At 48.8% G+C, this 14,636-nt stretch overlaps 1 protein-coding gene across 1 annotated transcript; it reads right to left on the reverse strand.

The window, feature by feature from the left end:
* Positions 1–612: 612 nt before the first annotated feature.
* Positions 613–8,700, reverse strand: LOC120961520 (alanine--glyoxylate aminotransferase 2-like). The gene is made up of 7 exons (XM_040385287.2): positions 8,294–8,700; positions 4,900–5,018; positions 4,052–4,286; positions 2,260–2,353; positions 1,964–2,166; positions 1,664–1,883; positions 613–1,567 (listed from the first exon to the last, which is right to left on the reverse strand). The coding sequence occupies exons 1-7, from the start codon at positions 8,356–8,358 to the stop codon at positions 1,031–1,033; spliced, it is 1,473 nt and encodes a 490-aa protein (XP_040241221.2). The 5' UTR covers positions 8,359–8,700; the 3' UTR covers positions 613–1,030.
* Positions 8,701–14,636: the final 5,936 nt, after the last annotated feature.

Below are 14,636 nucleotides of genomic sequence, written 5' to 3' on the forward strand. Positions count from 1 at the left end.
TTGAAGTATAGGAAAGTTCGTTTAGAGCTCATCCGATACTTGCCACGCGTGTCGAGAATGCATTGCAGATGTTGATGTCTTTGGTTCGTCCAAAATCCCTAGGAGCAATCAGGATGTGGGAATGTCTCAAAATCCTTTAGAGCTCATACATTTGTGGAAGTTTCCTCTCGAACCATGGGTCTCGGGAATATATCCCAAGTTTGTCTAGCCCTCCTCAGATACTTCTTAGAAAAGAGTGTTTAGGAATATGGACGACGCCCTGAACAATCTCGAGAATACATTGTGGATCTGGATGTCTGAAGTTCACCAGGGTCTTGGTTCCTAGTGATCCTAAACGTGCGTCAATATCTCTAAATCTTCGAAATTGCTGGAGTACATATCAAAGAAAAATTCTAACAAAAAAAAAAAAAAGAAATGGTAATTTGTTATACCTTGTAGTAAGCACCATTCCTCCTATAAACACTGCATCCCGATGCTAGTCGCTGATGATGTCCATATCGCAAACTAAAACCGTTCCTATATCCCATGCCTATTCCTTACGAACTAGGAAATCGTACAGCAAGCGAATCAGAAAGGGCTCCTCAAGGTAGTAACGACAGCTGCAATCATATATTTAATTGGAACAGCTCCTTTACAGGCAGCGTAAATATATTTATCGCACCATTTCACCACTACTCTCTCCCATCCTCTAGCCGACTTACTCTATTGCATTGATTACAACTATCATTCCTCCCTCCTTAGCAGACGAAGGCAATTGGATTGGATTTGCTCGCTTTAAATCTCTCCCTCTCGTTCTCTAAAAACTTTAAATGACAGCAAAGTGTGGCCCCTCCCCACGCCCGCCAGTAGTGTACGAGGGGACGCGAAGGAGGGCTTTATAATGTAATTCTTATTTTTAAAACAAATAAGTGTCTCCCCCCCCCCTCTAGCATCGTGCGCAGCGCTCCACCAGCGGAAAGCAAGTGCCGCGGGCTCCGGCGTTGATCGGGGCTGCTTGCGCTTGATCGGTGGCAGATCTGCCTGGATCCGTTCAGATTGACTTGATGAGTGTTGACGTATCGCGCTGGCCGCGGCTGATCGGGCTCGGCTGAAGGATGCCACCGGTCGCTAGTGGATGGGTTACGCGGACCGGCGCGTTTGCCACTTCCGGCGCTGCTGCGCTCGATTCCTTCTGCTGCTGCTCCAGGTAGGTGAGACACTCGCGGATGGCGTACAGGAACTCGTCCGCATTCTCCGCGGTAAACACCATCGGCGGCTTCAGCTTGACCACGTTGTCGTCCGGCCCGTCGCTGCTCACCAGTATCCGGTGGACGGTTTTCATCCGCTCGACCACCGCCTTGGCGGCGCGGGTCGCCGGCAGCCGGCGCTGCCGGTCCGCCACCAGCTCAATGCCCACGAACAGGCCGGTGCCGCGCACATCGCCCACCAGCTGATACTCGTAGGCCAGGGCCCGCGACTGCTCCAGCAGGTAGCGGCCGACGCGCAGCGCGTTCTCCTGCAGCCGCTCCTCGTCGATCACGCGCATGACCGCGTTCGCAATCGCGCACGACACCGGATTGCCACCGTACTGGAAAGGATTGCGGAAAACGAAATGCATCAGACAAAAGAAACGGAAAAGTCATTCCTTCTCCAACAAAGCAAAAAAAAAAAAAGTGAAACATACCGTGTTGAAGTAGCAGACGCCGGTGGCGGCAAAGCTTTCCGCAATCTCGGGCGTAGTGACGACCGCCCCGACCGGATGCCCGTTGCCCATCGGTTTCGCCACCGTCACTATGTCCGGCACGATGCCGTGCGGCTCGAACGCCCAGTAGTGCGTGCCGATCCGCCCGAAGCCGACCTGCACCTCGTCCGCGATCGTTACGCCGCCGGCCTTGCGTACCGCGCTGTGAAAGAACGCAACCCGGCCCCATCAATCAAGCTGTCCGCGCACGTGGATAACTGGCACGTGGCCGTGCGTACTTACTCGTACACCTTCTGGAAGTAGCCGGCCGGCGGTATGATCTGCCCGCCGCAGCTCTGCAAGCTCTCCGCGATGAAGGCGGCCACACCGGCCGGGCTGCGGTCCAGCAGCCGCTGCACCTCGTCCGCGTACAGCTGGCCCAGGTCGGTACCGTCCGGATAGTCACAGTCGCGGTACTTGCCCCGGTACACGTCCGGGCACGGTGCCTACAACGCGGGTATGAGGGGGAAATAGTGCAGTGAGGTTGTGTGTTTTGCAAACAAAAAAAAAAAAAAACCCCCGGCGGCCCATTTACTGACCACGTGCACAAAGTCGGGCTTCGGGTCGCCGCCCGGTTGGTTGAATTTGTACGGCGAGATGTCCATCACGGCCGAGACGTGACCGTGGTAGGCACTGGAAGAACAACGGGGGACCATATTGTTAGAATTGTATTGTAGTTTAAATGTAATTTGAAGGTTGTGATAGGAAAATTCCTTTTATTTTGGGGAACCAAAACGGAAAGAAACGAAACTAGATCCTTGGAGTTGATAATGCTGGTTTATTATTGGGTTTTTCATAAAAAAAGTAAACTATTCACTTCAAGCATTTAACCCATAACCACAGTGTTTATAGAATATCTTGAGATTTAACTAATTGTAGCATTTTGCAGCAAAATCGCTTAACATAAAATATCTTTTTTTACACTCAACAGGCTTCGATATTTTTGTGATAAAAGTGTGTGAGAAAGTCTCAACCATCCAGTAGTAGTTAGCTTCCGTCGCTTCTGCTGAAGAACTATTGCCCAGATGACTTATGCTATTTGAACCCAAAACAACTCCTTACGGAGGTTGTTAACGAACCAAACAAATGCAAAACTAAAACAAAAGGGTTGATAGCGCCACCTGACTGTGGAGTCAGTCCGATATGTCATTTGGTGGAACTGTTTATAAGGAAGGGACAAAAAGCTTTCAAATTTGTTGTTGTTATTGGGATTTAATTGATTAAAGAATCAATCATCTGTGCTGCTTGCGAAAAAAATATTTTACATTATTTGTTTGTTTCCCAAGTTCGAACGATCCATCGAAGGAACGGAATGACTCTACCGGGATCGGTAGGACATTCCCATCACTAATGGGAAGGTGAAAAACTAGTGATGGGTAAAGTTCGTTAAAATCTACAGTTGACCCCGATGTGAAGCCGATAATTTCGGAACCGACTCTGGAGGATTATCAGCATTGTCCGGAGTTGTCCGGAGTCGGTCAGAATCGGGCTTCAAAACAAAGGTCTGAATACGAAGTACAAGAGCAAAGTGAAAACCAAAAACACACAACGAAATGAAAGGCCTGATAACAAGCTCATCATACCGGACAGTTCCAGTTGACTCCGATCGACTTCGATGCCTCCGATCCACTCCGGACGACTCAGACTCTGGGTGACTACGGACGACTCTGGACGATTCCGGATGACTCCGGACGACACTGACCCGGACGACTCCCGAGTCAGCATCGGACTAACAATAGTCGGAGTTGGATCGGAGTCGTGAGTGCTCTCCAGAGAGCACATCATCAGTTAAAACGCTAAATCATAAAATTGTAACGCAAATTGAAGGCTCTAAATGGAATATTTTGCACACTCGTTTGTTATAAAAATATGATATGTTGTAGGAGTTCCAATGTATCTGTCCAGGACGGTGTTGATGAAATGTGTGTGCTCTCTTTCTTCTTCTTCTCTTCTTCTTTTATTTGGCGTAACGTCCTACGCGGACATGCCCGGCCTATACAGGCTCTCGAGACTTAATTAATTACCCAGACACAGCCGAATATAGTCAAATCCTTGCTACGGGGAGACGGTCCATGTTAGCTTAGAACCCATGACGGGCATGTTATTAAGTCGTACGAGTTGACAACTGTACCACGGCACCACGTGTGTGTTACATCGCAAAATCGTTACAAGAGTTACCGATTGGAAATGAACAGTACAGCTAATCAGCATTTTTGGGAATTAAAAAATGTCTGAGACCTGCTTTCAATTCTTGGGTCCTTATCCATCACTAAGTTTTTTTTCTCTTCTTTTCTAAGGCAGCTGCGGACTCCCTGGGCGTTGGATACTTACTGGTCGAGCGTGATCACCTCGTGCCGGCCGGTGTGCTGGCGGGCGAGCCGCAGCGCCAGATCGTTCGCCTCCGAGCCGGAGTTGACGAAGTAGCAGACGGACAGGTTGCCGGGCATCTTTGCCGCGAGCGTTTGGGCGCACTGGACGAGCTCGTCGTGCAGGAAGCGGTTGTTGGTCGACAGGGTGGCCAGCTGGCGCGTCCCGGCCTCCACCACCTTCGGATGGCAGTGTCCAACTGTGGGGCGGGAAAGGGAGGGAGGGAGGGAGAAAAAAAAATGAGAAAGGGGTAGCTCGATCACTGTCCATTTTTGTGCTGTTGTTAGTTGCTTTTAGTCGTGTTTCACAAATTCCCAGGCATTGGAATTGCGTCGGACCACTTCAAAGCTGCCGTTGGTAGATTTTGAGCCATTTTGAAAGAGCGACAGAGAGAGAGAGAGAGAGAGGGAGCGTGTGTCCACGTGAAGGTCCCTTTTTTATTGTTGGACGATGTTGAAGAGCGGGTTCTTTCCGTGTTGCACCACAAATAGCCGCCGCTGGTCGCGATAACCCACTGGGGTGCCGCCCGGTCTGACCGATAAGCATTCGCTCCCCTCCTTCCCTTCTGGTTTGACGTCAAATGAGTCGAGAGAGAGATGGCCTCGTTGCGCTGTTTACTGATTCGTGATCCGTGCGGCTCGATAAGAGTGCCCCACCATTCGGTCATCCCTTTCGGGTGGGGGGTTTGCTCACGCGATTAGCAGCCACTAAGCAGCACGTGAACAACCCGTGCGTGGTTTGAGCAAGCATCATTCCTTTTTTTTCTCCTCTTCTAGGACGGTTTTAGGGACCACCGTCACCCTGCCACTCACCGTGCGCGACGTTGTTGATGCAGTCGAGGTACCGTGCACCCTGCTCGTCGTACATGTACTGGCCCTGGCCGCGCACTATCTTCAGCGGATCGGAGCGATAGAACAGCTGGCAGGATTTGCTGTGCGGAGAGAAAGAGAGAGAGGGAGAGAGAGGTATAGATTAGTAGGTGAGCGGTTGTGGATGCGGCGCACGTGATCTCCCAGCGGCTGTATGTCCTCGTACTACACAGCAGCTGCCTGGCTGCCGGCCAACCGCCAAACGCAATGATGATGCATCTTTTTGCTGTGTGTGTGTGTGTGTGTGTTGCTATTATCATCGGGATTAATGCTGCATATTTACACGTAACATCTCCTCCTTCTCCCCTCCTGTCATGCCGTTGGCGCGTGCCAGTTTCGTGCAAGCGCTTGCAAGCGTTGTCAAGTGTGCAAAAACAAGCTAATCTAGTGCACTTGCTGGATGCCGTTGATGCCATCTGCATCATTCATCGGATCATCCTTAACAAGCTCAACAAACGCAAACGGGTGAAAAAATCGCACAAACAACTCGCCATTCGCACGCTTGTTGTTATTGTTGTTGTTGTGCGGACGACCCCAAAACAAACAATTCAATTAAAGTGGAATAAACGGAGGGATGTAAAGGCGTCCCGCGTAGTGTGAGGTAGTTTGCGCCGCTGCGGGTCGTCGCCATCCACCATTGTTGGTATTCTACAATCCTGTTTTGTTTTGTTTTCTATTGCTTTTGTTGTTGTTTATTTAAGAACTGGCAGCCTGTTGAGGAATAAAAATAATTTCACAAGGCTTTCGAATACGCGAGCGAGAGCGCGCGCGCGCGCTCGCTCATTCTCTCGCCCTAAAACCGTCCGCTTGGCCCTGGCTTTGACCGTGAATTTTCGCGGTGTGCGGGGCGGTTTGTTTTGCCCGCGCTTGTTGGCAGAACTGCTCCCCGAATACGTTTGCAGGGGGAGAAGCAAGCGAAACGGAAACATTCGTGAATCGGGGGTGTCACATGCATTTGTGTTTGAAAGAGCGAGAGAGGTGTGACATTGGACATCACTTTCCCCTGCCTGATGCTGAGCCGTCTTCTTCCGCACGGGAGGCACGTGGCACCAAAGGATCGATTTGTATTGTTGGTTTTTTTGGTTTTTTTTTTTTTTTGGCAGACGACACCGCCTGACCTTACCAAGCCGGGTTGGGGCACCCAGTTAGACAACCAGAAAGACGGCGCGCGAAAGTCGGCGCTGCAAATCAGTCTACCGTCAGCCTGGGAGTGGACTTACGAGAACGGAAAAACAAATCGTTCTTTTCTCTGTCTCTCTCTCTATCTCTCTCTCCCGCTTATTTCTTCTCCCTCATGAAATTCAAACTGTTATTACAATTTGACTATCTCCACCGATACGAGTTATTACTGGTTACTGGCGACTCGCCACTTTGAAGCGTCTTTCTAGGCGCAGTCATATATTTATCAATTATTTCTTTATTTCATTGCCATTTGGACAATTTAATTCTTTATCTTCAACAACACGAGCCGTACTTTTAGACCGATTACTTCAATGTCACCACTATTGATAGTGCTGTTACATTTTGGAAGTTGAAATTCTTCTGTCATTACAATTCATAACGTTCGCATTCTTCACTCTACTGCAATAACGGGTTTCATTACCTGTTTTTTCCGGTTTGAACAAATTAAACGGTTGTTAACATGTAGAAAGCATCTTTTAAAAGTTTTGATCTTTCCTTGCATTAACGTGAAAATGGACCTTTGTTTACTTGGACAGTTATCATAAATTCCTCTCGCTACAGAATCTACATACGGCAATCCGGATTCATCGTTTGAGCCATTATACCGATCTCCATCCAACCGATTGAATTGAAATTCCATCTACCAAGTGTAATAGGTAGAGGTATACCAATATTACAGGTATAGTCTGAGAATAGAATAAAAAGCGGACAACTTGCTAAAGTTGCCAACTTGCACGACTGCACTCAGGACCGTCTTCCCATGCGCAGGACCGGCTATCCGGAGTACTTCAACAAATCGCCAATGGACAAGCTCATTAGTGGCTTAAGAAGGTCCCTTGGCCGAATAAAGTTGTTGTTGGCCGTATTAGAAGTTTGGTGAGTTATCTACTGAATTAAGGTCTGATTATTGGTACAATTGTCAAGTGTGTGACATGTCCGGCAAAGGTTCTTAAAGCTTCTGAAGCGAAACTTTCCTGCTATGCGAAAACCGGGCAAGCTCTGGAAGCACCCTACGCAATGTTGGTTTCAATAAAAAGCAGAGTTTGACGTACAATAGGAACATAGTACATACATGCTATTCGTACGCTCTAGATGAGGTCCAGGTAAATCGCGTCTCGGTGATAAAGGACTTAGGTGTTTGGCACGACAATGCCCTCACCTTCAGATACCACTACGACTCTATAGTCAGCAGGGCGTGGTAAACGCTGGGTATGATCAAGCGTATAGCCTGCGAATTCTCCAATCCACTCTCTCTGGAGGCTCTTTTCTGCTCGCTGGTGCGTCCTGTGCCCGGTAGCACGTGTGCACATTGACCGTTATCGAGCGGGTGCAGAGAGCATTCACCAGATTTGCTGCTCGCAGATTACTTGGTGGGCCTTATGCATCCATGCCCGGTTATGAGTCTAGGTGTCGGTTACTGGGTCTGGGACTCCCTCGGATTTCCACATTCGCCCTGCCTTATCAATTCCGAGACGCCGTTCTGCATGTGGTCGAAACGATCCGTTCCTGCGTGCATTGTCTTCGTTTAACTCCTCATGCAACCTTTTTGATCTCAACATATCCCTGTCAGTTTTCCGCCTCCGTTTAAGATCCTCTATAAATTCCTCTTCTCATTAGTGACCATGTGACTTTCAGTGTTTTCTTAGTTCAGGTAATTAGGATTAGGATAGACTGATTAATATAGGATAGTTTAGGGTAGCAGAGTTAGTAAGGAATATATGTATGCTAGTCTGTACGGCAGACGTAGTAATAAATACATACTTGAATTGAATTGAATTGCATGTGTGAGTGCTAAGCGCAATACTAAAAACGAGCCAAACAAGCTGCCAGAAACCATCAATTTGATGATGGGATACTTTAAAGCTGAAAACGAGCTGCCAGCAGCCTGCAAGTGAATATTCATTGCGCGAAAACAAAATCGAGCGAAATGGAACCTGGGTTCAACGTGGTCAACGGGCAACAATAGGAATTGAGAGCAAAGCCAGACAGGTAGAACCTCGCAGCAGCTGCTGGTGATGGCTGTGTCTGCTGCTCTCGGTGCGTAGAACACCCAAAAGCGACACTTTTGTTGCTGGCTGGGGAGAGTGCAGGTACGAGGTCATGGGGTCATTTAGGACATATTCCCTCTCTTTTGAAACAAAAAAAAAACACTTACCCGATGTGTTTGTTTCGCAGTTTGATTGTGTCCGCTTTGGGCATCGTTTCGCACGCGTCCACCATGTTGAGGCTGTCTCGCTTGTCACCTGGTGTGGTTCCCGAGGAGGTCCCTTTGGAGCCCTTTCTGGTGCTTTTTTTCTGCTCGTACACACACTCACACAATAACACACGTGCACAGGGAAAAATGGCGCCAAAAAAAGGGGGAACTTTTCCTTTTTTTTTTCAACCCCTGTTGCTTTGTTGAGCGACGTAACGCACAAAAACCAAACACACAACACGCACACCAGCGACCGCGTGCGAGCTCGCGTCTGCCACTCGGGTGGAGGGTGTGAGCCGGGGTGACAGCCAAAGGCGCGTCTCTGCGCGACGTGCGGCGGATGATAACGTCAAACTGAGGAGTCGCAGCCACCGGGCAGCACTATTTGTACTCGCCAAAACGGCGAACGGCCCCGGGCAGCCTCTCTCGCTCGCTCTCGCGCTCCGCTATTTTGCTCTCGGCCTAGACCGCGCGCGGTAACGAGACCGATCTCGCACGGGGTACTTCGGCGAGGCGCGACCTCGGACCCGCGCTCGTGTGTACCAAGCAACCGGACCGCCCGCCCGTCCTACCGCTCCGGCGCGCTCGCTGTGAGGTGTGCTTTATCTCGTGTCGGCTCTCTCTCTCTCTCTCTCTGTCACTCGCTCACTTAAGCGTGTGGAGCTTGTTTAGGGCATAAGGGATGGAGCGTTGGGGCTCCCGTTCGCGAACCAAAAAAGAAAACAAGGAATTCATCCCTTCAATCCCCATCCCTCCGCTCTCCCTGAGCCACTGCTTAATGGCCGGTTTTGTGTTCCTTGCAGGCCTTGCCTTGGTGGGACTGGACTGGATCCACCGCGCACCCATCACCTCGATCCGCGCCTCCCATTCCCGATTGGTCGTCACGGAAACGGCGCGCAGGACTTGCAGTGCCCCACCCTATTGTCAACGTTGCCCCCCCCCCCTCTCTCTCTCTCCCTCTCTTCGAGCTCCAATCCTTCCCCAGACACAAGAATGATTGACAGGCGGCTCCGAGAGGGGCTCGGGGCTTAAAACAGCGAAACAGCACACACACACACACACACACACACACACACACACACACACACACACAAACACAAAAAAAGCCATAGATACCGAACCCACTTTTGAGGAAGCGAAGGGGGGGGGGCAGGAAAAGGTTACCCGCCGCTCCCTTATCAACGCTTGCTACACTTGTTGTTTGACCAGCCCCGATGCCAGCCCCAAGATTCCAAACGGTGGCGGCCAATGTGCAGCGGAAATGATGAGCCCCCCTCTCACATCTCACTCTCTCTCTCTCTCTCTCTCTCTCTCTCTTTCGCTTCACAAAAGTCGGTTTAAAAGAACAAGTTTTCTGATAAGTTCTCAAACGATGGTGGCCGAGACACCCGGCAACTGGGCGCTCTCTGGCTGTCCCTCCACCTGTGGCTGACGGCTGCCATTGATGCGGGACAAAAGCGACCAACAAAAGAAAGAAAGAAAGAAAAAAAAAATGACACAAAAACGGCTCAGGTCTCAATAGGTCAAATGTTGCGTCAGGACAACAGCGCTGGGGAGCGGCACTCCGCGATGTGACTGTGATTAGGCCGGTCCCGCTCACTGGCCACCGCATCGTGGGATTAAGTCATCGGAGGCAAAGCGCAATGTTTAATGAGACGTTAAAAATAGGCCCCCCCCCCCCCCCACTTCTGGTTGATAGTGCGGTTCGGGAACGTCAGCAAACACAATCTGTGTCCTGACCCTTGGGGTCCCTCCCCCCGGGCGACTGGCACGTACCGGGTGGTGGCGTCTGGAGGCTTGTTTCATTTTGCGCGTTGCTATCTGAGCAGAGTGGCAGCGTCTCCGTGAAATACTACTCCGTCATCTTCAAATTCACTCGCCTCCCAACACGTCTGCAACAAGCGCGAGAAGAAGTGTCGTCGAACCGCAGCAGGGCCCGCAAATGTCGCTAATCTGCACAGCCAGAGAAAGAGAGAGAGAGAGAGAGAGAACGAGAGCAAATACACAATTGTGTTCAATCAACATTCATAAATCGTGAGATAAATAGGGCAACCAGCTCTAGGCGTGCGCCTACCCCACACATATGTGGGGCTATCATTTCTCCCCCTGGGTAGCGGGGATTAAACACAGCTGCGCTTTGAAGAGGAGATAGAAGAGGAGGAAAAGACAGGGGTGGGGGGGGGGGGGTGTACAAACACAGGGAGAGCACAAGGCGAACCAGGCAAATATTTTTGCTCGACACCCACAACAACACCATAATAATACCACACACGCCTTCACACACTGCCCAGATGACAGTGCACAATTTGCAACGGACAAATACTAATATCTATCTGAGAGACTCCCCCCCCCCCTCCCCTCCTCGCGAAGCAACTTCACAAAGTGCTGCGCTCCTATCTGTCCCTCTGTCTAAATAATACACTGGGAGGAGATTTGCGAAAACCTCAGACGCCTTTGTTGTTTCTTCGCACAACGTGTTGTTGTTGTTGTTTTTGTTATGGTAGACGGAATGCATCTTTTTCTCCTTTTTTATAGTCCTCTCTATACTAAAGCTCACCACCACCACACCTTCCTGTTTATAAATTGCCTAACGTTGGGGTAGAGAGACGACAAAATTCGAAATTAGTACCCCCCCCCCCCCCCCCCTTCTAACTACTACTTTGCTCCTTTCTCCAATAGCACTACGACGCTAATAATAATAATAATTAATAAGCAGACGCGCGCGCCGGCGCGTAGAGAGATATGATTTTATTTTTATCAGATTCGATCGCACGCCTTGTTGTGCGATGGACGCGACCGCTCGCCACGGCACTGTTCGATCGTTCCCTCCTGCCGACGCTTGGAAGGCAGTTTTGTTCCTAGCAAAGCGTGTTTGGTTTCGTCGCACGTTACTAGTGATGGGAAAAAATGAAGTTTTTGTCGGGATCGATTCCGGCTAGCTCCGCAGTTTTCTGGAATCGATTCCGGATAGTAGGTCCGGAATGAGTTTCCGGAGTCGATTTCGGAATTGGCTCCAGAGTCGGCATTGAGTCCGGAATTGGTTCCGGAATCGTTACCAGAATGAGACTCGGCTCCAGAATCGTAATCGGCTCCGGAATCGAAATCGGTTCCGGAATCGATACCGGCTCTCGAATCGGGATTGGCTCCTACATTAGAATCGGCTTCCAAACGGAGTCAGTTTCGGCATCGCCATAAAAATAGGCCTTTGGGTCCAGTCGTACTACGTATTGATAATCGCAAAAAAATCAAAATTTACTTGTAAAAGATCCATTCTCATGACGATTTCCCTGACTCCGAAACTGACTGATTTCGCTTCTAAAACTTTTTTTTTCAATTCAATAACTAATTCACATTCCGGAGCTAATTCAAATTCTGCAGTCAATTATGATACCGTTATCGGGGCAAATTGCGATTCCCAGGTCATAACCGATTCAGGAGCCGATTTTGCTCGCGGAATCGATTCCGGAGGCGGCTCGCGAATCGGTCAACTCTGGAATCGGCTCCGGACTCAACTCCGAAATCGGCTCCGGAATTGATTCCGAACACGGGTAGGTCCGATTCCGAGCTCCCACCACTACACGTTACTCTCTCACCGCTGCGCGAGCCGCTTGGAACCTGGAACAAACCCCTATTGGAAGCCACGGCCAAGCTACCGGTTCCATTATCTTCACCTTTAACATACGTAAAGAGTGGTGTGCTGCCATTGTTCCGGCCATCGTACAGGATGACTGCTTTGACTGCTGTCCCCTCAAAAAAAAAAAAAAAGATGATAACAAAAACAAGAACCACAGCCAGTGTGTGGGAAAGGAAGCTTCCCAAAAGTTCCATAAAGCGCAACGACACTTTACACGGGGATGGCGAGATGGTGCCACAACACAACACAAGGTGTCCAAGAGTTCTAGTTGAAGTCCGATGCGCGCGCGTCCCCTGTGTCTTCCCAAGACCTTACACCACTACTCTCTTGCGCATGGAGGATTTGCGGCTAATTTCTCACACACACACACACACACACACCCAACAGCAGGAATCCCCAAAAACGAATATCCCGGGCCATGTGTAATAGTATATCAGTTTTATTTTTATCATTATTTTCCTATTTCGTTTATTCTTTATTTGCCTTTCATTTGACGCCTTGTTTGTTTTTTTTTTTTTGCTTCACATAAGACACATTTCAAATCCACTTTCAACTTGGGGGGAGAGGAGTGGTGAATGATGATACCAACACATTTTATATATGTATATGCCATATCATATCCATAATAGATGCTTCCGCGCTGCATATTCGCACCCCCGCACAGAAGCGTGAGGGATTAATAGATAAAACAGAGGGGAGGAGGAGATAAGAGCGAGAGAGCGAGATAGGGAGAGAGGTAGTAAAATGAATAGGGTAGAACACGATTGCGATTTGGAACCGGAACCGCGAAACGGTTCAACACGATGTTTACGAGCGCGCACAAAAAAACTTTGGAACGAACCTTCATTTTCTCACCAATTTATTCGCTCCCTTAGCTTAGGCTACATAGTTCATGTATTGCTATGAGAGTGAGGTGTGGGTAGAGAGGGGGGGGGGGGGGGGGGTAGGAGGGATTGGGGGGGAATGATTACTACAGGGGAAAGGAGTGTGTAATTATATCGATACTATATACTTCTCTTACAAACTATGTCTAAAGAGGGTCTTGTGCGCATTTTCAAAATACGTCTCTCTCTGTGTGTGTGTGTGTGTGTCTCCTGAGCTTCTTTTTACGCGCGCCGTCACCTGCGGAAATGCGTGGCAATAGAGAGACAACGAGCTTTAATCTGCTTCAGCATTTTCTATTGCTTTTGTGAACAATTATTAAGTGAAAGGAGTGCTGCAACGTGGAGTGGAGCAACGTAATGTACATAGAATATGCCCGCACACACACACAGGGTTCAAAATGCGGGGGAGGAAAACGGACCGAGACACAGCGTAAGGATTGCTTTGTTTTTTTTTTTTTTGCTTTTCTTTCATTCTAATTGCGGTTTGCGAACTCATTCATTATCACCTTTAGCCGGCAGACGGTTGGCAGACGATCTGCCGGCATCTGTGCTGTTTTGCATGCTGTGTGTGTTGTTGTTTAGTTTTTGTTTTGTTTTCTGTAGTTCTTCTTCTGTATTTTTGTTGCTTTTCTTTTCTCTTTCACGGGTTTTCCATGGTTTTAAAAGACACTTTTTAATTCTTAATGTTTTCATTTCGCACTTTCTACTTCTCTCTCTCCCTCTCTTCTTTCTATGTCTCCTTTTCTCTCTGCCTCTCACGCTCTAACTACTTTTTTTCCTTCTTTCCTCCCTCTTTCTTACTTGTTCTACCAATTTCTTAAACGCTAATTCTATTACTCGGCTTTACTTTTCACATTCCTTCTCGTTCTTTTCCCTTCCTCTCCTGCTCCTCTTGGCTCAACATCATCAACCCCCGCCTGCTACACCATCCCCAACCGAACCCAACTGAAGTATGACAATTCGGCGGGGACGTGTGGGTGAGGGGTATGATGATGTGATGCGACTCCAGCTTCTCTCCCCCTCCCCCCCCCCCCTCCCCCTCGAGTTTCCAGCGGGTTCAACGAGTTGGACACAACGTGGGAACGTGGCGCTTTGATGTTGTATATATATCTATGTATGTTAAAGTGCGTTATTTTTAAATTGTATATCTTAATTCCCCTTTTCCCTCCCTCGCCCCCGCTCTTTTACTTGTTTCTATAATAATTTCGATTCCTTTTTTTTATGTAGTACAATCGGCGCGCTGGCCTTTTCTACTGTTAATACCCCCCCATCACTCGCTCTCTCTCTCTCTCTTACACGAAAAGGACTCCCGTTCCCATTCTTACTAGAAAATAGTATTCTAATCTGTAACGATGTCCCGCGTACGGTCATGTATTTATGTATGAGGATGTGTGTATGTGTGTGTGTGTGTGTTTGTTTTTGTGACTTTTCAACGGTTGAAAGGCGCCGCCCACCCTTTTGCTGTACTGCATATTACCGTTTACCGGACAGATGTCTGTTTTCTGTTTCCAACATGTGTGCGTATGACTGTGTGTATGTTTTCTTTTCCCGTCTACCTACATCCCCTTCCCCCGACCAGCCCTCTAATAGCTTATGTCTTTATGTGTGTATGCGTGTGTGTGTGTGTGCTAATGACTTTAATCAAAATGAGATCTATACAATGTTCGAGTACTCCTACTCCTCTCCTTTACTCCCTTCCTCCTCTTGACATACTCCTCTTACCACAACTTTTACTTTTCACTTCATTAGTGCACACACACGCACACACACACATACACACACACAC

The sequence above is a fragment of the Anopheles coluzzii genome, chromosome X (genome assembly GCF_943734685.1).
Source record: "Anopheles coluzzii chromosome X, AcolN3, whole genome shotgun sequence".
Taxonomy (NCBI): Eukaryota; Metazoa; Arthropoda; class Insecta; order Diptera; family Culicidae; genus Anopheles; species Anopheles coluzzii.